At 46.5% G+C, this 25,920-nt stretch overlaps 1 protein-coding gene across 2 annotated transcripts in view; it reads right to left on the reverse strand.

The window, feature by feature from the left end:
* The window catches only part of LOC139381006 (myosin X, like 3), a 144,749-nt gene that overhangs the window by 115,415 nt on the left and 3,414 nt on the right, over positions 1-25,920 (reverse strand). For both annotated transcript variants that reach the window (XM_071124232.1, XM_071124233.1), the window contains exons 3-11: positions 23,441-23,575; positions 22,029-22,153; positions 21,853-21,951; positions 14,424-14,530; positions 12,666-12,795; positions 11,809-11,927; positions 1,740-1,886; positions 1,531-1,631; positions 823-889 (exon numbers count right to left, since the gene is read on the reverse strand). In XM_071124232.1, coding sequence (XP_070980333.1) covers positions 823-889; positions 1,531-1,631; positions 1,740-1,886; positions 11,809-11,927; positions 12,666-12,795; positions 14,424-14,530; positions 21,853-21,951; positions 22,029-22,153; positions 23,441-23,575 — 1,030 coding nt within the window. The remainder of the gene's footprint in view (positions 1-822; positions 890-1,530; positions 1,632-1,739; positions 1,887-11,808; positions 11,928-12,665; positions 12,796-14,423; positions 14,531-21,852; positions 21,952-22,028; positions 22,154-23,440; positions 23,576-25,920) is intronic.

Here is a 25,920-nt window from a genome sequence, read left to right on the forward strand (position 1 = left end):
CATCAGGACCATGCCCAGGCGTTGTAGGGAGGTCATACAGGCACGTGGAGGCCACACACACTACTGAGCCTCATTTTGACTTGTTTTAAGGACATTACATCAAAGTTGGATCAGCCTGTAGTGTGGTTTTCCACTTTAATTTTGAGTGTGACTCCAAATCCAGACCTCCACGGGTTGATAAATTTGATTTCCATTGATGATTTTTGTGTGATTTTGTTGTCAGCACATTCAACTATGTAAAGAGAAAAGTATTTAATAAGAATATTTCATTCATTCAGATCTAGGATGCGTTATTTTAGTGTTCCCTTTATTTTTTTGAGCAGTGTGTATATCACATACTGAGCTCATATATATATATATATATATATATAAACCAATGAACCTGAGCACGCATCAAAATCCACAAATAAATATATATGTATGTATACACATACATACATATATATTTCTTTGTGGATTTTGATGCGTGCTCAGGTTTATTGGTTTGCTGGAAAGATCAGCTTTTGTAAATAAGAATTTGATCTTAACTGACTTGCCTCGTTATTAAATAAAGGTTAAAGTTCACGATGCCGTTGACCTTAACAAAGGCCCCAGGACCAGCGGAAGCAGAACAGCCCCATAAACATCAGAGATCCACCACCATATTTTACAGCAGGTACGAGGTCATTTTCTGCTTATGCATCGTCATGCCGACGCCAAACCCACCACTGCTGTGTCGTAGCCAAACAGCTGCATGTTCATGTCTTCGCCTCGGACTCCACTGTGTCAAGGTCCTCATGTAATGGGGTCTAGTAGTCTGGCGTTGGTTACACTGTTACCTACCTTCTCTATGAGGTCCAGACACTCTGCATTATCCATCCAGTCTATGGCTTCCCACTGGATCCCCTCTCTGAGGAAACCACACACACACACACACACACACACACACACACACACACACACACACACACAGAAAGAGAGAGTAAGGCAGACACAATGGCTGTATTGTCCATTGATGTGATGAAATGAGCTGTGACGAGGCTGCTGGCTAGATGCTGGTAGGTCTGTTAATAGAACATAACTGTCGTCCCATTGTAAACATCTGGCAGCCCAGACCCCAACCCCCAGCTAGGACCCAACATGGTGCCTTCTCTCTGGCAGTGCTTCCCAGACCCCAACCCCCAGCTAGGACCCAACGTGGTGCCCTCTCTCTGGTAGTGCTGCCCAGACCCCAACCCCAAGCTAGGACCCAACGTGGTGCCCTCTCTCTGGCAGTGCTGCCCAGACCCCAACCCCCAGCTAGGACCCAACGTGGTGCCCTCTCTCTGGCAGTGCTGCCCAGACCCCAACCCCCAGCTAGGACCCAACGTGGTGCCCTCTCTCTGGCAGTGCTGCCCAGACCCCAACCCCCAGCTAGGACCCAACGTGGTGCCCTCTCTGGCAGTGCTGCCCAGACCCCAACCCCCAGCTAGGACCCAACGTGGTGCCCTCTCTCTGGCAGTGCTGCTCAGACCCCAACACTGTTGTAGTCCAGCTGTCCCATTAACAGACCTGTTGTAGTCCAGCTGTTCCAGGGAGAAGATGTGTTTGTTGAAGTATTCCTGGAGCTTCTCATTGGCGTAGTTGATGTTGAACTGTTCAAACCTGTTCACCTGCAGGAGGAGAGGGGACAGAAATATATACTATAACAATATGCTAACTTAACTACCAACTACAATGGACTCAGTGCCAACTACAAAGAAGGAAAAACATAAATGTACCTCAAAATTCTCGAAGCCGAAGATGTCGAGGATACCGATGGACTTGAAGTTGTCCTTCCCTCTGACCTTCTGGTTGATCCGTGTGATGATCCAGGAGAAAGACTGGGCGTACAACGCCATGGCAACCGAGTCCCGAGAGCACACCGCCTGTCAGTCAAATCAAACAGGGTGAACAAAATAATATACAGACCAATCAGAGGAGTAGGAATGTGTTCTAAATGGTCTTGACTCTGGTCAACAGTACAGCACGGTGTAAGGGAGCCATTTGAGATGCAACGTAGGTTTCTGAAGGTTAAGGCAATAGTGAACCATAACGGGGATAGAGCACATCCCTGCCTTGTTCCACATACTCTGGGAATATATTTCTGGAGATTACTGAAGCTAAAATGGATTAATACATCAATAATGATGAGTTAGAAACACCTTCAGACCAAAACCAGACAACAACAAAAAACACTGAAGTCTGTCAGACAACTTTCTCAGAATTTACAGAATATAAAGGGCTGTGATGCAACACCCACAGTCGTTATAAATGGCTGTACCCACTGAATGTGTTGTAACACTAAAACCCACAGTCGTTATAAATGGCTGTACCCACTGAATGTGTTGTAACACTAAAACCCACAGTCGTTATTAATGGCTGTACCCACTGAATGTGTTGTAACACTAAAACCCACAGTCGTTATAAATGGCTGTACCCACTGAATGTGTTGTAACACTAAAACCCACAGTCGTTATAAATGGCTGTACCCACTGAATGTGTTGTAACACTAAAACCCACAGTCGTTATAAATGGCTGTACCCACTGAATGTGTTGTAACACTAAAACCCACAGTCGTTATAAATGGCTGTACCCACTGAATGTGTTGTAACACTAAAACCCACAGTCGTTATAAATGGCTGTACCCACTGAATGTGTTGTAACACTAAAACCCACAGTCGTTATAAATGGCTGTACCCACTGAATGTGTTGTAACACTAAAACCCACAGTCGTTATAAATGGCTGTACCCACTGAATGTGTTGTAACACTAAAACCCACAGTCGTTATAAATGGCTGTACCCACTGAATGTGTTGTAACACTAAAACCCACAGTCGTTATAAATGGCTGTACCCACTGAATGTGTTGTAACACTAAAACCCACAGTCGTTATAAATGGCTGTACCCACTGAATGTGTTGTAACACTAAAACCCACAGTCGTTATAAATGGCTGTACCCACTGAATGTGTTGTAACACTAAAACCCACAGTCGTTATAAATGGCTGTACCCACTGAATGTGTTGTAACACTAAAACCCACAGTCGTTATAAATGGCTGTACCCACTGAATGTGTTGTAACACTAAAACCCACAGTCGTTATAAATGGCTGTACCCACTGAATGTGTTGTAACACTAAAACCCACAGTCGTTATAAATGGCTGTACCCACTGAATGTGTTGTAACACTAAAACCCACAGTCGTTATAAATGGCTGTACCCACTGAATGTGTTGTAACACTAAAACCCACAGTCGTTATAAATGGCTGTACCCACTGAATGTGTTGTAACACTAAAACCCACAGTCGTTATAAATGGCTGTACCCACTGAATGTGTTGTAACACTAAAACCCACAGTCGTTATAAATGGCTGTACCCACTGAATGTGTTGTAACACTAAAACCCACAGTCGTTATATATGGCTGTACCCACTGAATGTGTTGTAACACTAAAACCCACAGTCGTTATAAATGGCTGTACCCACTGAATGTGTTGTAACACTAAAACCCACAGTCGTTATAAATGGCTGTACCCACTGAATGTGTTGTAACACTAAAACCCACAGTCGTTATAAATGGCTGTACCCACTGAATGTGTTGTAACACTAAAACCCACAGTCGTTATAAATGGCTGTACCCACTGAATGTGTTGTAACACTAAAACCCACAGTCGTTATAAATGGCTGTACCCACTGAATGTGTTGTAACACTAAAACCCACAGTCGTTATAAATGGCTGTACCCACTGAATGTGTTGTAACACTAAAACCCACAGTCGTTATAAATGGCTGTACCCACTGAATGTGTTGTAACACTAAAACCCACAGTCGTTATAAATGGCTGTACCCACTGAATGTGTTGTAACACTAAAACCCACAGTCGTTATAAATGGCTGTACCCACTGAATGTGTTGTAACACTAAAACCCACAGTCGTTATAAATGGCTGTACCCACTGAATGTGTTGTAACACTAAAACCCACAGTCGTTATAAATGGCTGTACCCACTGAATGTGTTGTAACACTAAAACCCACAGTCGTTATAAATGGCTGTACCCACTGAATGTGTTGTAACACTAAAACCCACAGTCGTTATAAATGGCTGTACCCACTGAATGTGTTGTAACACTAAAACCCACAGTCGTTATAAATGGCTGTACCCACTGAATGTGTTGTAACACTAAAACCCACAGTCGTTATAAATGGCTGTACCCACTGAATGTGTTGTAACACTAAGACCCACAGTCGTTATAAATGGCTGTACCCACTGAATGTGTTGTAACACTAAGACCCACAGTCGTTATAAATGGCTGTACCCACTGAATGTGTTGTAACACTAAAACCCACAGTCGTTATAAATGGCTGTACCCACTGAATGTGTTGTAACACTAAAACCCACAGTCGTTATAAATGGCTGTACCCACTGAATGTGTTGTAACACTAAAACCCACAGTCGTTATAAATGGCTGTACCCACTGAATGTGTTGTAACACTAAAACCCACAGTCGTTATAAATGGCTGTACCCACTGAATGTGTTGTAACACTAAAACCCACAGTCGTTATAAATGGCTGTACCCACTGAATGTGTTGTAACACTAAAACCCACAGTCGTTATAAATGGCTGTACCCACTGAATGTGTTGTAACACTAAAACCCACAGTCGTTATAAATGGCTGTACCCACTGAATGTGTTGTAACACTAAAACCCACAGTCGTTATAAATGGCTGTACCCACTGAATGTGTTGTAACACTAAAACCCACAGTCGTTATAAATGGCTGTACCCACTGAATGTGTTGTAACACTAAAACCCACAGTCGTTATAAATGGCTGTACCCACTGAATGTGTTGTAACACTAAAACCCACAGTCGTTATAAATGGCTGTACCCACTGAATGTGTTGTAACACTAAAACCCACAGTCGTTATAAATGGCTGTACCCACTGAATGTGTTGTAACACTAAAACCCACAGTCGTTATAAATGGCTGTACCCACTGAATGTGTTGTAACACTAAAACCCACAGTCGTTATAAATGGCTGTACCCACTGAATGTGTTGTAACACTAAAACCCACAGTCGTTATAAATGGCTGTACCCACTGAATGTGTTGTAACACTAAAACCCACAGTCGTTATAAATGGCTGTACCCACTGAATGTGTTGTAACACTAAAACCCACAGTCGTTATAAATGGCTGTACCCACTGAATGTGTTGTAACACTAAAACCCACAGTCGTTATAAATGGCTGTACCCACTGAATGTGTTGTAACACTAAAACCCACAGTCGTTATAAATGGCTGTACCCACTGAATGTGTTGTAACACTAAAACCCACAGTCGTTATAAATGGCTGTACCCACTGAATGTGTTGTAACACTAAAACCCACAGTCGTTATTAATGGCTGTACCCACTGAATGTGTTGTAACACTAAAACCCACAGTCGTTATAAATGGCTGTACCCACTGAATGTGTTGTAACACTAAAACCCACAGTCGTTATAAATGGCTGTACCCACTGAATGTGTTGTAACACTAAAACCCACAGTCGTTATAAATGGCTGTACCCACTGAATGTGTTGTAACACTAAAACCCACAGTCGTTATAAATGGCTGTACCCACTGAATGTGTTGTAACACTAAAACCCACAGTCGTTATAAATGGCTGTACCCACTGAATGTGTTGTAACACTAAAACCCACAGTCGTTATAAATGGCTGTACCCACTGAATGTGTTGTAACACTAAAACCCACAGTCGTTATAAATGGCTGTACCCACTGAATGTGTTGTAACACTAAAACCCACAGTCGTTATAAATGGCTGTACCCACTGAATGTGTTGTAACACTAAAACCCACAGTCGTTATAAATGGCTGTACCCACTGAATGTGTTGTAACACTAAAACCCACAGTCGTTATAAATGGCTGTACCCACTGAATGTGTTGTAACACTAAAACCCACAGTCGTTATAAATGGATGTACCCACTGAATGTGTTGTAACACTAAAACCCACAGTCGTTATAAATGGCTGTACCCACTGAATGTGTTGTAACACTAAAACCCACAGTCGTTATAAATGGCTGTACCCACTGAATGTGTTGTAACACTAAAACCCACAGTCGTTATAAATGGATGTACCCACTGAATGTGTTGTAACACTAAAACCCACAGTCGTTATATATGGCTGTACCCACTGAATGTGTTGTAACACTAAAACCCACAGTCGTTATAAATGGATGTACCCACTGAATGTGTTGTAACACTAAAACCCACAGTCGTTATAAATGGCTGTACCCACTGAATGTGTTGTAACACTAAAACCCACAGTCATTATAAATGGCTGTACCCACTGAATGTGTTGTAACACTAAAACCCACAGTCGTTATAAATGGCTGTACCCACTGAATGTGTTGTAACACTAAAACCCACAGTCATTATAAATGGCTGTACCCACTGAATGTGTTGTAACACTAAAACCCACAGTCGTTATAAATGGCTGTACCCACTGAATGTGTGTGTAACACTAAAACCCACAGTCGTTATAAATGGCTGTACCCACTGAATGTGTTGTAACACTAAAACCCACAGTCGTTATAAATGGCTGTACCCACTGAATGTGTTGTAACACTAAAACCCACAGTCGTTATAAATGGCTGTACCCACTGAATGTGTTGTAACACTAAAACCCACAGTCGTTATAAATGGATGTACCCACTGAATGTGTTGTAACACTAAAACCCACAGTCGTTATATATGGCTGTACCCACTGAATGTGTTGTAACACTAAAACCCACAGTCGTTATAAATGGATGTACCCACTGAATGTGTTGTAACACTAAAACCCACAGTCGTTATAAATGGCTGTACCCACTGAATGTGTTGTAACACTAAAACCCACAGTCATTATAAATGGCTGTACCCACTGAATGTGTTGTAACACTAAAACCCACAGTCGTTATAAATGGCTGTACCCACTGAATGTGTTGTAACACTAAAACCCACAGTCGTTATAAATGGCTGTACCCACTGAATGTGTTGTAACACTAAAACCCACAGTCGTTATAAATGGATGTACCCACTGAATGTGTTGTAACACTAAAACCCACAGTCGTTATAAATGGATGTACCCACTGAATGTGTTGTAACACTAAAACCCACAGTCGTTATAAATGGCTGTACCCACTGAATGTGTTGTAACACTAAAACCCACAGTCGTTATAAATGGCTGTACCCACTGAATGTGTTGTAACACTAAAACCCACAGTCGTTATAAATGGCTGTACCCACTGAATGTGTTGTAACACTAAAACCCACAGTCGTTATAAATGGCTGTACCCACTGAATGTGTTGTAACACTAAAACCCACAGTCGTTATAAATGGATGTACCCACTGAATGTGTTGTAACACTAAAACCCACAGTTGTTATAAATGGATGTACCCACTGAATGTGTTGTAACACTAAAACCCACAGTCGTTATAAATGGATGTACCCACTGAATGTGTTGTAACACTAAAACCCACAGTCGTTATAAATGGCTGTACCCACTGAATGTGTTGTAACACTAAAACCCACAGTCGTTATAAATGGATGTACCCACTGAATGTGTTGTAACACTAAAACCCACAGTCGTTATAAATGGCTGTACCCACTGAATGTGTTGTAACACTAAAACCCACAGTCGTTATAAATGGCTGTACCCACTGAATGTGTTGTAACACTAAAACCCACAGTCGTTATAAATGGCTGTACCCACTGAATGTGTTGTAACACTAAAACCCACAGTCGTTATAAATGGCTGTACCCACTGAATGTGTTGTAACACTAAAACCCACAGTCGTTATAAATGGATGTACCCACTGAATGTGTTGTAACACTAAAACCCACAGTCGTTATAAATGGATGTACCCACTGAATGTGTTGTAACACTAAAACCCACAGTCGTTATAAATGGCTGTACCCACTGAATGTGTTGTAACACTAAAACCCACAGTCGTTATAAATGGATGTACCCACTGAATGTGTTGTAACACTAAAACCCACAGTCGTTATAAATGGCTGTACCCACTGAATGTGTTGTAACACTAAAACCCACAGTCGTTATAAATGGCTGTACCCACTGAATGTGTTGTAACACTAAAACCCACAGTCGTTATAAATGGCTGTACCCACTGAATGTGTGTGTAACACTAAAACCCACAGTCATTATAAATGGCTGTACCCACTGAATGTGTGTGTAACACTAAAACCCACAGTCGTTATAAATGGCTGTACCCACTGAATGTGTGTGTAAATACAGGTTGAAAGATAGACTGGTCTGTCTGTGTGATCCAAGGAAACAGAAAAGGGTAATTATCTCCTTATCTAGGAGTTTACATCAGATTTACAGTGTCTGTTGAGATGAGAAACTGAAGTGTTCTGAACCTGGCCCGCCAATGCGACCAACCTTCCAACACGACCAACACGACCAACCTTCCAACACGACCAACACGACCAACCTTCCAACACGACCAACCTTCCAACACAACCAACCTTCCAACACGACCAACCTTCCAACACGACCAACCGACCAACCTTCCAACACGACCAACACGACCAACGCGACCAACCTTCCAACGCGACCAACCTTCCAACACGACCAACCTTCCAACACGACCAACACGACCAACCTTCCAACACGACCAACCTTCCAACACGACCAACCTTCCAACACGACCAACCTTCCAACACGACCAACCTTCCAACACGACCAACCTTCCAACACGACCAACCTTCCAACACGACCAACCTTCCAACACGACCAACCTTCCAACATGACCAACCTTCCAACACGACCAACACGACCAACCTTCCAACACGACCAACCTTCCAACACGACCAACCTTCCAACACGACCAACACGACCAACCTTCCAACACGACCAACCTTCCAACACGACCAACCTTCCAACACGACCAACCTTCCAACACGACCAACACGACCAACCTTCCAACACGACCAACCTTCCAACACGACCAACCTTCCAACACGACCAACACGACCAACCTTCCAACACGACCAACCTTCCAACACGACCAACCTTCCAACACGACCAACACAACCAACCTTCCAACACGACCAACACGACCAACCTTCCAACACGACTTGGAATGTTACTTATTGTGTATCTATTATTTATTGTATAATTATTTCTACATGTTCTTTATTTTTCTTAGATTGAGTTGTAGTGAGCTTCCTACAGGAAGTGTGTGTGGTCCCTCAACAGGCTGGAAGAACAGTACTGTCTGGTGTTTCAGGAGCACAATGGCTAGTGGCCTTGTCTGAGCCGGAACGGCTCCTGTTTCTGTGGCGTGAGGCAGCTTGATGTACAAGTAAACTCCTGGACAGGATGCTAGTCTATTGCAGGGCCACAATGCTCCAGGACAATCATTAACCTGTGGGAGCAGCAGCCATGTTGAATAGAGAATAGAGCTGGACTGGTGGCTCCAGGAACTTCGTCAGAGAGCAGAAGAATGGCTGTTTGTTCAGGTTATGACCGGGGATATGGGTTAGACGTCAGGATGGCTGTTTGTCCAGGTTATGACCAGGGATATGGGTTAGACGTCAGGATGGCTGTTTGTCCAGGTTATGGGTTAGACGTTAGGATGGCTGTTTGTCCAGGTTATGACCAGGGATATGGGTTAGACGTCAGGATGGCTGTTTGTCCAGGTTATGACCAGGGATATGGGTTAGACGTCAGGATGGCTGTTTGTCCAGGTTATGACCAGGGATATGGGTTAGACTTCAGGATGGCTGTTTGTCCAGGTTATGACCAGGGATATGGGTTAGACGTCAGGATGGCTGTTTGTCGAGGTTATGACCAGGGATATGGGTTAGACGTCAGGATGGCTGTTTGTCCAGGTTATGACCAGGGATATGGGTTAGACGTCAGGATGGCTGTTTGTCCAGGTTATGACCAGGGATATGGGTTAGACGTCAGGATGGCTGTTTGTCCAGGTTATAACCAGGGATATGGGTTAGACGTCAGGATGGCTGTTTGTCCAGGTTATGACCAGGGATATGGGTTAGACGTCAGGGTGGCTGTTTGTCCAGGTTATAACCAGGGATATGGGTTAGACGTCAGGATGGCTGTTTGTCCAGGTTATGACCAGGGATATGGGTTAGACGTCAGGATGGCTGTTTGTCCAGGTTATGACCAGGGATATGGGTTAGACGTCAGGATGGCTGTTTGTCCATGTTATGGCCAGGGATATGGGTTAGACGTCAGGATGGCTGTTTGTCCATGTTATGACCAGGGATATGGGTTAGACGTTAGGATGGCTGTTTGTCCAGGTTATGACCGGGGATATGGGTTAGACGTCAGGATGGCTGTTTGTCCAGGTTATGACCAGGGATATGGGTTAGACGTCAGGATGGCTGTTTGTCCAGGTTATGACCAGGGATATGGGTTAGACGTCAGGATGGCTGTTTGTCCAGGTTATGACCAGGGATATGGGTTAGACGTCAGGATGGCTGTTTGTCCAGGTTATGACCAGGGATATGGGTTAGACGTCAGGATGGCTGTTTGTCCAGGTTATGACCAGGGATATGGGTTAGACGTCAGGATGGCTGTTTGTCTAGGTTATGACCAGGGATATGGGTTAGACGTCAGGATGGCTGTTTGTCCAGGTTATGACCAGGGATATGGGTTAGACGTCAGGATGGCTGATGGTTCAGGTTATGACCAGGGTTGGTTGGTTGGCTAGTTGATTGTTTGGCTCTCTCGTTGGCTGATTGGTTGGTTGGTTGTCTGGCTGACAGGCAGGCAGAGAGAGGAGAGGAGAGCGAGAGAGACACCTGGTCTGGAGTTTGTTTAAATCGTCGTGTGGCCATCACAATTCCTTGGGCAGCCGACTCACGTCCCAAGAATAACAGTTTCCCATAATTCAAACATCAGATGTTTAGATGTAAAGAAGACAGCAATATATTTAATCTAAATCACTGAATACATTTATCACATATTAATCCAAATGAGATACTGTGGCTAGTTAAAGCCAACCTGGGGGTAATAGTTCAGCTGTCCAATGTTGGTAACAGTTGTGTATTGCACTGCCCCTAGAGTGGAAGATGTGTTACTGCGCCCCAGTCTGTACCTCTATTGTGCTACTGACAGATCATTATCACTGGGGTTTATTGTATGAGGAATTTGGCACACAAAGGACAGGAAATGGTGCAAGTCACGCAAGGGATTTACAGTGAGAGAGAGAGGCATTGGGAGCATTAGATAACAGCAGGGCAGGTTAAATAAAGGTGAAATAAAAATCAAATAGATTGAGGCCACGGTGTGTTCTCAATGGGCAAAAGAGAATAGTTTTATTCCTTTTCAAAACAGATTCTCTTCATTGAATTCGCCTCATGTCTAACAGCGGGACAAGGTGAGTGGCATGGAGACAACTGTAACTGTATCAAGCTGTGTCAGCTCAGACAGGGATGGGAATGGTCAGGGCCAGTAGGGTAGGATCAGCAGGGCAGGGTGTGAAAGCAGGGCAGGGCACGGTAGCAGGGCAGGGCACGGTAGCAGGGCAGGGCACGGTAGCAGGGCAGGGCACGGTAGCAGGGCAGGGCACGGTAGCAGGGCAAGGCACGGTAGCAGGGCAAGGCACGGTAGCAGGGCAGGGTAGCAGGGCGTGACAGTAGGGCAGGGCACAGTAGCAGGGCAGGGCGTGATAGCAGGGCAGGGTAGCAGGGCAGGCTAGCAGGGCGTGACAATAGGGCAGGGTAGTAGGGCAGGGCACGGTAGCAGGGCAGGCTAGCAGGGCGTGACAGTAGGGCATCTTACCTGTTCCACAGTGAGGGGTGAACAGATCTCCTCTCCTCTCAGGATCATGGACCTCTGGGTCAGAACCTCAGACAGCTGGAACGAGTCCAGGCCCAGCAGATCACTGACATTACTGACCACTGGAGAGAGAGAGACAGACGGCCAGGCGTCACCAGAGACGGCCAGGCGTCACCAGAGACGGCCAGGCGTCACCAGAGACGGCCAGGCGTCACCAGAGACGGCCAGGCGTCACCAGAGACGGCCAGACGTCACCAGAGACGGCCAGACGTCACCAGAGACGGCCAGACTGAGCAGTTTGGACAGAATAATTAAGGAACGAAGAGGAGCTGATTGCTGTGTGGAATGTGTGGCGGTTTAAATCTTATTGCTGGTATTAATGCCACACGCTGTTACTAGATCCAACATTATGACGTGTGGATTTGTTCCTGGTGCTCTGGAAACGGGGTCAGATCAGGTAACAAAGGACCTCTAGAGCATGTCACTGCGTGTTCGGCGTTCGCTCTTCACTGAAGCAACGCTTCCTCAGGAGGGCCGGGGTGGGGAGAGAGTGAGGAGAAGGTGAGGAGAGGAGAGAGTGAGGAGAGAGTGAGGAGAGAGTGAGGAGAGAGTGGGGAGAGAGTGGGGAGAGAGTGAGGAGAGAGTGAGGAGAGAGTGAGGAGAGAGTGAGGAGAGAGTGAGGAGAGGGTGAGGAGAGGGTGAGGAGAGGGTGAGGAGAGGGTGAGGAGAGGGTGAGGAGAGGGTGAGGAGAGAGTGAGGAGAGAGTGAGGAGAGGGTGAGGAGAGAGTGAGGAGAAGGTGAGGAGAACCACCCTCCCTGTCAGATCTGCATAGAACATGTAGAACAGGCTCTGTTCTCACCTCCTTTAGAGGTGATCTGTGCTCCTCCAGCCGTCATGAACTCTATGTTCCCCATCAGGAGAACAGCAGACAGCAGCTTGAAGACGTCACGCATCTCCTCCTCACTGAACTGCATCACCTTTAGAGCCTCCTGGTAGCAGCAGAGACACAGACTGGTTGAGAGACCTACTGAACACAGACTGGTTGAGAGACCGGCTGAACACAGACTGGTTGAGAGACCTGCTGAACACAGACTGGTTGAGAGACCTGCTGAACACAGACTGGTTGAGAGACCTGCTGAACACAGACTGGTTGAGAGACCTGCTGAACACAGACTGGTTGAGAGACCTGCTGAACACAGACTGGTTGAGAGACCTGCTGAACACAGACTGGTTGAGAGACCTGCTGAACACAGACTGGTTGAGAGACCTGCTGAACACAGACTGGTTGAGAGACCTGCTGAACACAGACTGGTTGAGAGACCTGCTGAACACAGACTGGTTGAGAGACCTGCTGAACACAGACTGGTTGAGAGACCTGCTGAACACAGACTGGTTGAGAGACCTGCTGAACACAGACTGGTTGAGAGACCTGCTGAACACAGACTGGTTGAGAGACCTGCTGAACACAGACTGGTTGAGAGACCTGCTGAACACAGACTGGTTGAGAGACCTGCTGAACACAGACTGGTTGAGAGACCTGCTGAACACAGACTGGTTGAGAGACCTGCTGAACACAGTCTGGTTGAGAGACTTGCTGAACACAGTCTGGTTGAGAGACCTACTGAACACAGTCTGGTTGAGAGACCTACTGAACACAGACCACATGGAGAGGGGGGACCTGATCCTAGATCATAATGAATCACATTACATGGAGAGGGGGGGACCTGATCCTAGATCATAATGAATCACATTACTTGGAGAGGAGGGAGCTGATCCTAGATCATAATGAAACAGACCACATGGAGAGGAGGGACCTGATCCTAGATCATAATGAATCACATTACATGGAGAGGGGGGGACCTGATCCTAGATCATAATGAATCAGATTACATGGACGGGGGACCTGATCCTAGATCATAATGAAACAGACCACATGGACGGGGGACCTGATCCTAGATCAGCACTCCTCCTCTGAGAATGTTGTTGAGTACAGGCCCATATGTTTACATGTTTGCTGAGCTCATAGACTGTGTCTATCAAGACTAGGCCTGTAGTGTTTATAATGGTTATGGTGCCCTCTGGTGGCATGATAAGGTAGAGCATGTTGTCCCGACCATACATACAATCTCACCAGAACACTGTCATATCGATTCAGGTCATCTAGACTCCTGTCATTCAGAATGACTCTATAACATATAGAGCTATAAAACATATAGAGCTATAACCCATTGAGAGCTATAACCCATATAGAGCTATAACCCATATAGAGCTATAACCCATATAGAGCTATAAAACATATAGAGCTATAACCCATATAGAGCTATAACCCCTATAGAGCTATAACCCATATAGAGCTATAACCCATATAGAGCTATAACCCATATAGAGCTATAACACATAGAGCTATAAAACATATAGAGCTATAAAACATATAGAGCTATAAAACATAGAGCTATAACGTTTAGAGCTATAAAACATATAGAGCTATAACCCATAGAGCTATAACCCATAGAGCTATAACCCATAGAGCTATAAAACAGAGAGCTATAACCCATAGAGCTATAACCAATAGAGCTATAACCCATAGAGCTATAACCCATAGACCAGTCAATCTCACCATAAAACTGTCATATAGCTTCAGGTCATCTAGACTCCTGTCCTTCACACAGCCAGACTGACTCAGGTAGTGGTATGACTCTGGGCCCTCTGACAGGAAGTACAGCTCTGGAACACAGACAGAAAATAACTTTAGACAGCTGAAGCAAGCACACACACACACACACACACACACAGCTGAAGCAAGCACACACACACACACAGCTGAAGCAAGCACACACACACACAGCTGAAGCAAGCACACACACACACACACAGCTGAAGCACACACACACACACACACACAGCTGAAGCACACACACACACACACACACACACAGCTGAAGCACACACACACACACACACAGCTGAAGCACACACACACACACACACACAGCTGAAGCACACACACACACACACACACACACAGCTGAAGCACACACACACACACACACACAGCTGAAGCAAGCACACACACACACACACAGCTGAAGCAAGCACACACACACAGCTGAAGCAAGCACACACACACAGCTGAAGCAAGCACACACACACACAGCTGAAGCAAGCACACACACACACAGCTGAAGCAAGCACACACACACACAGCTGAAGCAAGCACACACACACAGCTGAAGCAAGCACACACACACACAGCTGGTAGCACACACACACAGCTGAAGCACACACACACACACACACACACACACAGCTGAAGCACACACACACACACACACACAGCTGAAGCACACACACACACACAGCTGAAGCAAGCACACAAACACACAGCTGAAGCAAGCACACACACACACAGCTGAAGCAAGCACACACACAGCTGAAGCACGCACACACACACACAGCTGAAGCACACACACACACAGCTGAAGCAAGCACACACACACACACACAGCTGACGCAAGCACACACACACACACAGCTGAAGCAAGCACACACACACACACACACAGCTGAAGCAAGCACGCACACACACACACAGCTGAAGCAAGCACGCACACACACACACAGCTGAAGCAAGCATGCACACACACACAGCTGAAGCAAGCACGCACACACACACAGCTGAAGCAAGCACGCACACACACACAGCTGAAGCAAGCACACACACACAGCTGAAGCAAGCACACACACACAGCTGAAGCAAGCACACACACACACAGCTGAAGCAAGCACACACACACAGCTGAAGCAAGCACACACACACACACACACAGCTGAAGCACACACACACACACAGCTGAAGCAAGCACACACACACACACAGCTGAAGCAAGCACACACACACACAGCTGAAGCAAGCACACACACAGCTGAAGCACGCACACACACACACACAGCTGAAGCACGCACACACACACACACAGCTGAAGCACGCACACACACACCTGAAGCACGCACACACACACACAGCTGAAGCACACACACACACACACACACAGCTGAAGCACACACACACACACACAGCTGAAGCACACACACACACACACAGCTGAAGCAAGCACGCACACACACACAGCTGACGCAAGCACACACACACAGCTGAAGCAAGCACACACACACAGCTGAAGCAAGCACACACACACACACAGCTGAAGCAAGCACACACACACACACAGCTGAAGCAAGCACACACACACAGCTGAAGCAAGCACACACACACACAGCTGAAGCAAGCACACACACACACAGCTGAAGCAAGCACACACACACAGCTGAAGCAAGCACACACACACACAGCTGAAGCAAGCACACACACACACAGCTGAAGCAAGCACACACACACACAGCTGAAGCAAGCACACACACACACACACAGCTGAAGCAAGCACACACACACAGCTGAAGCAAGCACACACACACAGCTGAAGCAAGCGCACACACACACACACAGCTGAAGCAAGCACACACACAGCTGAAGCAAGCACACACACACAGCTGAAGCAAGCACACACACACACACACAGCTGAAGCAAGCACACACACACACAGCTGAAGCAAGCACACACACAGCTGAAGCAAGCACACACACACAGCTGAAGCAAGCACACACACACAGCTGAAGCAAGCACACACATTTTTCTTCAGGAAATGTACCTTTTCTAGAGACACAAAGGCTGCGGTTACACAGTAGCCCAACTATTGGAAAAAGACCAGAATCGGACTGCCTGTGTAAATGAAGCTCAGTCTAAGCTCTTTTTTGTCCTGGCACCCCAATGATAGAACAAGCTTCCCCCTGACGTTAGGACGGGGGAGTCCCTACCCATGTTTCTGACAACACCTGAAACACTACCTCTTCAAAAAGCATCTTAAATAAACCCCTCCAAAACTAAAAAGACATCTGGCCACCAAGCAATCCAAGACACAATGATAAGCCAGCTGGTGTCGAAGATTCATTGAAGAACGTATGCATCATAACAATGCGCTGGGCCACAAGGTAAGTGCAAAAAAAAGCCCACACCAGCGCAGAGGATCTCATACTTCCTGCTGCGATTGATATGTGCACTGAAATCTTGGGAGAGTCTGTCGCCAACAAACTAAAAAACATCATACACCTATCCAATGACACCATGAGGAACACACCAGACATCAGAGGACACCATGAGGAACACACCAGACATCAGAGGTCACCATGAGGAGGAGAATCCAGGACATGTCTGAGGACACCATGAGGAGGATCCAGGACATGTCTGAGAACACCATGAGGAGGAGAATCCAGGACATGTCTGAGGTCACCATGAGGAGGAGAATCCAGGACATGTCTGAGGTCACCATGAGGAGGAGAATCCAGGACATGTCTGAGGTCACCATGAGGAGAATCCAGGACATGTCTGAGGACACCATGAGGAGGAGAATCCAGGACATGTCTGAAGACACCATGAGGAGGAGAATCCAGGACATGTCTGAAGACACCATGAGGAGGAGAATCCAGGACATGTCTGAGGACACCATGAGGAGGAGAATCCAGGACATGTCTGAGGACACCATGAGGAGGAGAATCCAGGACATGTCTGAGGTCACCATGAGGAGGAGAATCCAGGACATGTCTGAGGTCACCATGAGGAGGAGAATCCAGGACATGTCTGAGAACACCATGAGGAGGAGAATCCAGGACATGTCTGAGGTCACCATGAAGAGGAGAATCCAGGACATGTCTGAGAACACCATGAAGAGGAGAATCCAGGACATGTCTGAGAACACCATGAGGAGGAGAATCCAGGACATGTCTGAGGACACCATGAGGAGGAGAATCCAGGACATGTCTGAGGACACCATGAGGAGGAGAATCCAGGACATGTCTGTGGACACCATGAGGAGGAGAATCCAGGACATGTCTGAGAACACCATGAGGAGGAGAATCCAGGACATGTCTGAGGACATAACACGCCAGACATCAGAGCGCATCAGTGAAAACGGCCATTACACACTGCAGCTTGATGAATCCACAGATGTGGCTAACCGTGCCATTCTAATGGGTCTATGTCAGACACGTCTGGGATAATTATTAACATCGAGGAACAGTTCCCTTCCAGTGTCTGGGATAATTATTAACATGGAGGAACAGTTCCCTTCCAGTGTCTGGGATAATTATTAACATCGAGGAACAGTTCCCTTCCAGTGTATGGGATAATTATTAACATCGAGGAACAGTTCCCTTCCAGTGTCTGGGATAATTATTAACATCGAGGAACAGTTCCCTTCCAGTGTCTGGGATAATTATTAACATCGAGGAACAGTTCCATTCCAGTGTCTGGGGTAATTATTAACATCGAGGAACGGTTCCCTTCCAGTGTCTGGGATAATTATTAACATCGAGGAACAGTTCCCTTCCAGTGTCTGGGATAATTATTAACATCGAGGAACAGTTCCCTTCCAGTGTCTGGGATAATTATTAACATCGAGGAACAGTTCCCTTCCAGTGTCTGGGATAATTATTAACATTGAGGAACAGTTCCCTTCCAGTGTCTGGGATAATTATTAACATTGAGGAACAGTTCCCTTCCAGTGTCTGGGATAATTATTAACATCGAGGAACAGTTCCATTCCAGTGTCTGGGGTAATTATTAACATCGAGGAACGGTTCCCTTCCAGTGTCTGGGATAATTATTAACATTGAGGAACAGTTCCCTTCCAGTGTCTGGGATAATTATTAACATCGAGGAACAGTTCCCTTCCAGTGTCTGGGATAATTATTAACATTGAGGAGCAGTTCCCTTGTGCTGATTTGTCCACCACCACAGAGGCTCTTTAACACAGTGGATCTGTACCTGGGCTCCGTGGGACTGGCCAGAGGCTTTCTTTAACACAGTGGATCTGTACCTGGGCTCTGTGGGACTGGCCAGAGGCTTTCTTTAACACAGTGGATCTGTACCTGGGCTCCGTGGGACTGGCCAGAGGCTGTCTTTAACACAGTGGATATGTACCTGGGCTCCGTGGGACTGGTCAGAGGCTGTCTTTAACACAGTGGATCTGTACCTGGGCTCCGTGGGATTGGTCAGGGATGGGTGCGTTGGTGTGACCACTGATGGGGCAGCTGCCATGACTGGAAAGCACTCCGGGGTAGTAAAGCAGATCCTGGAGAGAGAACCGAGTGTGACGTGGAACAACTGCTTCCTACACAGGGAGGCAGCGAAGGACAAGGTGCCTGAGCTCCACGCCACTCTCCAGGATGTGATCCAGTCTGTCGACTATATCAAAAAGGTGTTTCCATTCCTTCTAAAGGGATAATGGGGAACGAGCTCCAGCAGGTGTTTCCAGGCCTTCTAAAGGGATCATGCGGAACGAGCTCCAGCAGGTGTTTCCAGGCCTTCTAAAGGGATAATGGGGAACGAGCTCCAGCAGGTGTTTCCAGGCCTTCTAAAGGGATAATGGGGAACGAGCTCCAGCAGGTGTTTCCAGGCCTTCTAAAGGGATAATGGGGAACGAGCTCCAGCAGGTGTTTCCAGGCCTTCTAAAGGGATCATGGGGAACGAGCTCCAGCAGGTGTTTCCAGGCCTTCTAAAGGGATAATGGGGAACGAGCTCCAGCAGGTGTTTCCAGGCCTTCTAAAGGGATAATGCAGAACGAGCTCCAGCAGGTGCTATATCATGCAGAGGTCCACTTTATCCAGGGGTAAAGGTTTGGGATAGTTTTTTGTAAACTTTAGGCAGACATTTCTGCGTTTCCAAGTCACCTCTGGCTGAACATTTGATTGTGAGGAACGGCTCGCGCAGGTGCCGCCCTGGGCGTCTGCTTCTACCTAAACCCACCACTGAGGAACGGCTTGCGCAGGTGCCGCCCTGGGTGTCTGCCTCTACCCAAACCCGCCACTGAGGAACGGCTCGCGCAGGTGCCGCCCTGGGCGTCTGCCTCTACCTAAACCCGCCACTGAGGAACGGCTCGCACAGGTGCCGCCCTGGGCGTCTGCCTCTACCTAAACCCGCCACTGAGGAACGGCTCGCGCAGGTTGACTACCTGGCGGGAAGTTTTGATCATCTGAATTCGCTCAACGTGTCAAATAAAGGGAGGGGGAACCATCGATTTGGACAGAGGGACAAAGTGGATGCCTTCAAGATGAAGCTTACCGTTTCTAACAGGAGGATTGACATGCGGATCAGAATCTGATCAACAAAAGACACACTGAAAATGTTAAAAAAATACGTTAAAACAGCATCTTGTCAAGATGTTGGGAAAGTTTTGCGACTACAGAACAGGAGACAAGAAGACTGGATACGGGACCCCTTTGGAGTAAGGATGGGAAGCATCACATCACCAAGCAACGAAGAGGATCAGCTGGCAGAGCTGTCATTGGACGGCGGACTGAGCATGCGCATCCCGGAAACGATGCTGCCACTGTTCTGGTGCAGCGGAGTGGGAGAGTATCCTGCTCTCGCCTGTCATGTTACCGTTCAGCACTACCTATCTGTGTGAAAGTGGTTTCTCTGCTACGGCCGTGCTGAAAACTAAAAGCAGAAACAAACTGGAACAGCCAGCACGACCTCAGAGCTGCCCTGTCAACCCCAGAATGGTTAACAGGGCAACTTATCAACCTGAAGAAACACCCCCAGTTTACCCACACGAAACAAACAGGCAAATTAGTTATTGTTCAGTGTGTTAATTATTAATAAATTCTGACATTCATATTACAAAACGTACACCTTTAAAAATACTAACGTTGTGAAACTATTGACATGGTAATTGATCATTAACGAATCCTAATGATTGTTGTTCTTTCTATTTGAAAAATGGGTGTGTTCCTGTTAACATTATTGGACTGGTGTGTGTTCCTGTTAACATTATTGGACTGGGGTGTGTTCCTGTTAACATTATTGGACTGGTGTGTGTTCCTGTTAACATTATTGGACTGGTGTGTGTTCCTGTTAACATTATTGGACTGGTGTGTGTTCCTGTTAACATTATTGGACTGGTGTGTGTTCCTGTTCTATAGTAGTTCACTAAACTACAGAGCATGTTGTCCGTGGAGGTTGTGTCTCTGGCTCTTTGATATCAGAATGGATAATAACAGGTTTGTGGTCATTTGAAAGGGATTGATTCAACTAAGGCCAGGAGTGTTTCCAATTCACATGACCCGACAAGAAAAACTCCAGTCCTCTAGTCATAGCACAGATGAAAAGAGAAGCCATCTATAATAACATTTTGTCATGACCTACAAATAGGACCCAGAGTTTTACCCAACCAGGTCATGATCAGGAAAAACTACAGGCTCCAGAAAAAGACATATACATTTTGCCACACCACTTTTAAACCTGTGGTTCCATCTCTGCTGTGTTAACTGTCCTCTAGTGTAGGAGTCTCGATAGGAAGGTTAGGATGCTGTGTTATAACTGTCCTCTAGTGTAGGAGTCTCGATAGGAAGGTTAGGATGCTGTGTTATAACTGTCCTCTAGTGTAGGAGTCTCTACAGGAAGGTTAGGATGCTGTGTTATAACTGTCCTCTAGTGTAGGAGTCTCTACAGGAAGGTTAGGATGCTGTGTTATAACTGTCCTCTAGTGTAGGAGTCTCTACAGGAAGGTTAGGATGCTGTGTTATAACTGTCCTCTAATGTAGGAGTCTCTACAGGAAGGTTAGGATGCTATGTTATAACTGTCCTCTAGTGTAGGAGTCTCGATAGGAAGGTTAGGATGCTGTGTTATAACTGTCCTCTAGTGTAGGAGTCTCTACAGGAAGGTTAGGATGCTGTGTTATAACTGTCCTCTAGTGTAGGAGTCTCGATAGGAAGGTTAGGATGCTGTGTTATAACTGTCCTCTAGTGTAGGAGTCTCTACAGGAAGGTTAGGATGCTGTGTTATAACTGTCCTCTAGTGTAGGAGTCTCTACAGGAAGGTTAGGATGCTGTGTTATAACTGTCCTCTAATGTAGGAGTCTCTACAGGAAGGTTAGGATGCTATGTTATAACTGTCCTCTAGTGTAGGAGTCTCAACAGGAAGGTTACAACCTCTGTGGTTCTTGTCGGCCCCGGCCAGCAGAGCATAGAAGATATGATAGTTCCTCTCTCCAGGGTTCTGTCTCACCACACGGTTCTTTTCAAGTAAATCTGAAGGTGTGAAGTTAAGGAGAACACAGACAGTGTGAGAGTGTGTGTGAGAGTGAGACACAGTGTTTTAGGGATACAGTCTATGATACATCCTCCCTGGATGTTCCCACTCTGGGAGAAGTGGAGCTGGATAAACTTCCCAAAGCGGGAAGAGTTGTTGTTGTACATCGTCTTGGCATTCCCAAACGCCTCCATGATGGGGCTGGAGAGAGACAGAGAGAGAGACAGAGAGAGAGAGAGAGAGAGAGAGAGAGAGAGAGAGAGAGAGAGAGAGACAGAGAGAGAGAGAGAGACAGAGAGAGAGAGAGAGACAGAGAGAGAGAGAGAGACAGAGAGAGAGAGAGAGAGAGAGAGACAGAGAGAGAGAGAGACAGAGAGAGAGACAGAGAGAGAGACAGAGAGAGACAGAGAGAGACAGAGAGAGAGACAGAGAGAGAGACAGAGAGAGAGAGTGTTACAGGCTTTGGTTTTTCCAATTATGTTTTGATGTTGGACTTTAGCACGTATAGCTCGTTAGCACATAGGGCGCACCGATTGGTGTCACCTCGTTAGTCAGTATGTGTTACACCTGTGCTGGCTTGTCCATCTTGTTAGTGGGAAGGTGTTTCACCTGTGCTGGCCCAGGTGTTATTTAAGAGTGTCTGGCCCACTGCTCCAGTTGACTTGATAGATGTGGAGGGTTAACTCCTTTAGTTGTCTTGATAGATGTGGAGGGTCAACTCCTTTAGTTGTCTTGATAGATGTGGAGGGTCAACACCTCCAGTTGTCTTGATAGATGTGGAGGGTCAACACCTCCAGTTGTCTTGATAGATGTGGAGGGTCAACACCTCCAGTTGTCTTGATAGATGTGGAGGGTCAACACCTCCAGTTGTCTTGATAGATGTGGAGGGTCAACACCTCCAGTTGTCTTGATAGATGTGGAGGGTCAACACCTCCAGTTGTCTTGATAGATGTGGAGGGTCAACACCTCCAGTTGTCTTGATAGATGTGGAGGGTCAACACCTCCAGTTGTCTTGATAGATGTGGAGGGTCAACACCTCCAGTTGTCTTGATAGATGTGGAGGGTCAACACCTCCAGTTGTCTTGATAGATGTGGAGGGTCAACACCTCCAGTTGTCTTGATAGATGTGGAGGGTCACATCCTTTATCTGATTTCCCTGGTTTCGTTTTGCTCCACTTTTAGGTTTACTTCCTGTCTTTAAATTGTGTGGTTTTTCCTTCTGTTTGTCTCTTCTTGGGTAAATGTAGTGGGCACTCATGGTGGGTGTCTTTTAGGTCCCAGTTGTTGTTGCTAGTTAACTTTCAGTGGACACCCCCATGAGTGTCTTTCAGAACCCCTCCTAACACCCCACCTGTTTGGTTTTGGTTGTTGTCAGTGACTTTTGTTAGTTTTTGAGCAACATGTTTGTTTTTCTAGCTGGGGAACGTAACGAGAGACACACCGACCATCAGAACTGGGTCATGGACGTCCATAGAATCAATCAGTTACCTGCTCTGGATAATGGCCTGCTCCACACGGGTGCTCCTCTCAGTGTGGGCTGTCCCGGCTGAGTTCTGTGACATCACAGACAGGAACTGGAGCAGCAGCTTGGTACTCTCGGTCTTCCCTGCTCCTGACTCTCCACTGGAGACAGACACAGACAGATATGACTCCATACCGGAGACAGACATGACTCCATACCGGAGACAGACATGACTCCATACCGGAGACAGACATGACTCCATACCGGAGACAGATATGACTCCATACCGGAGACAGATATGACTCCATACCGGAGACAGATATGACTCCATACCGGAGACAGACACAGACAGATATGACTCCATACCGGAGACAGACACAGACAGATATGACTCTATACCGGAGACAGACACAGACAGATATGACTCTATACCGGAGACAGATATGACTCCATACCGGAGACAGACATGACTCCATACCGGAGACAGACATGACTCCATACCGGAGACAGATATGACTCCATACCGGAGACAGATATGACTCCATACCGGAGACAGACACAGACAGATATGACTCTATACCGGAGACAGACACAGACAGATATGACTCCATACCGGAGACAGATATGACTCCATACCGGAGACAGACATGACTCCATACCGGAGACAGACATGACTCCATACCGGAGACAGATATGACTCCATACCGGAGACAGATATGACTCCATACCGGAGACAGATATGACTCCATACCGGAGACAGATATGACTCCATACCGGAGACAGATATGACTCCATACCGGAGACAGATATGACTCCATACCGGAGACAGATATGACTCCATACCGGAGACAGATATGACTCCATACCGGAGACAGATATGACTCCATACCGGAGACAGATATGACTCCATACCGGAGACAGATATGACTCCATACCGGAGACAGACACAGACAGATATGACTCCATACCGGAGACAGACACAGACAGATATGACTCTATACCGGAGACAGACACAGACAGATATGACTCTATACCGGAGACAGACAGAGACAGATATGACTCCATACTGGAGACAGATATGACTCCATACCGGAGACAGACACAGATATGACTCCATACTGGAGACAGATATGACTCCATACCGGAGACAGATATGACTCCATACTGGAGACAGACACAGACAGATATGACTCTATACCGGAGACAGATATGACTCCATACCGGAGACAGATATGACTCCATACCGGAGACAGATATGACTCCATACCGGAGACAGATATGACTCCATACCGGAGACAGACACAGACAGATATGACTCTATACCGGAGACAGACAGAGACAGATATGACTCCATACTGGAGACAGATATGACTCCATACCGGAGACAGACACAGATATGACTCCATAATGGAGACAGATATGACTCCATACCGGAGACAGACACAGACAGATTTGACTCCATAGCAGAGACAGACACAGACAGATATGACTCCATACTGGAGACAGACACAGACAGATATGACTCCATACCGGAGACAGACACAGACAGATATGACTCCATACCGGAGACAGACAGACAGATATGACTCCATACCGGAGACAGACACAGACAGATATGACTCCATACCGGAGACAGACACAGACAGATATGACTCCATACCGGAGACAGACACAGACAGATATGACTCCATACCGGAGACAGACACAGACAGATATGACTCTATACTGGAGACAGACAGATATGACTCCATACCGGAGACAGACACAGACAGATATGACTCCATAGCGGAGACAGACACAGACAGATATGACTCTATACTGGAGACAGACAGATATGACTCCATACTGGAGACAGACACACACAGATATGACTCCATACCAGAGACAGACACACACAGATATGACACATATCGGAGACAGACAGACAGATATGACTCCATACTGGAGACAGACACAGACAGATATGACTCTATACTGGAGACAGACACAGACAGATATGACTCCATACCAGAGACAGACACAGACAGATATGACTCTATACCGGAGACAGACACAGACAGATATGACGCTATACCGGAGACAGACAGATATGACTCCATACCGGAGACAGACAGATATGACTCCATACCGGAGACAGACAGATATGACTCCATACCGGAGACAGACAGATATGACTCCATACCGGAGACAGACAGATATGACTCCATACCGGAGACAGACAGATATGACTCCATACCGGAGACAGACAGATATGACTCCATACCGGAGACAGACAGATATGACTCCATACCGGAGACAGACAGATATGACTCCATACCGGAGACAGACAGATATGACTCCATACCGGAGACAGACAGATATGACTCCATACCGGAGACAGACAGATATGACTCCATACCGGAGACAGACAGATACACACCTGTCTATATAAGGTCAGAGCAAAAATCAAGCCATGAGGTCGAAGGAATTGTCCGTAGAGCTCAGAGACAGGATTGTGTCGAGGTAC

Source organism: Oncorhynchus clarkii, chromosome 22, assembly GCF_045791955.1.
Source record: "Oncorhynchus clarkii lewisi isolate Uvic-CL-2024 chromosome 22, UVic_Ocla_1.0, whole genome shotgun sequence".
NCBI classification, from domain to species: Eukaryota; Metazoa; Chordata; class Actinopteri; order Salmoniformes; family Salmonidae; genus Oncorhynchus; species Oncorhynchus clarkii.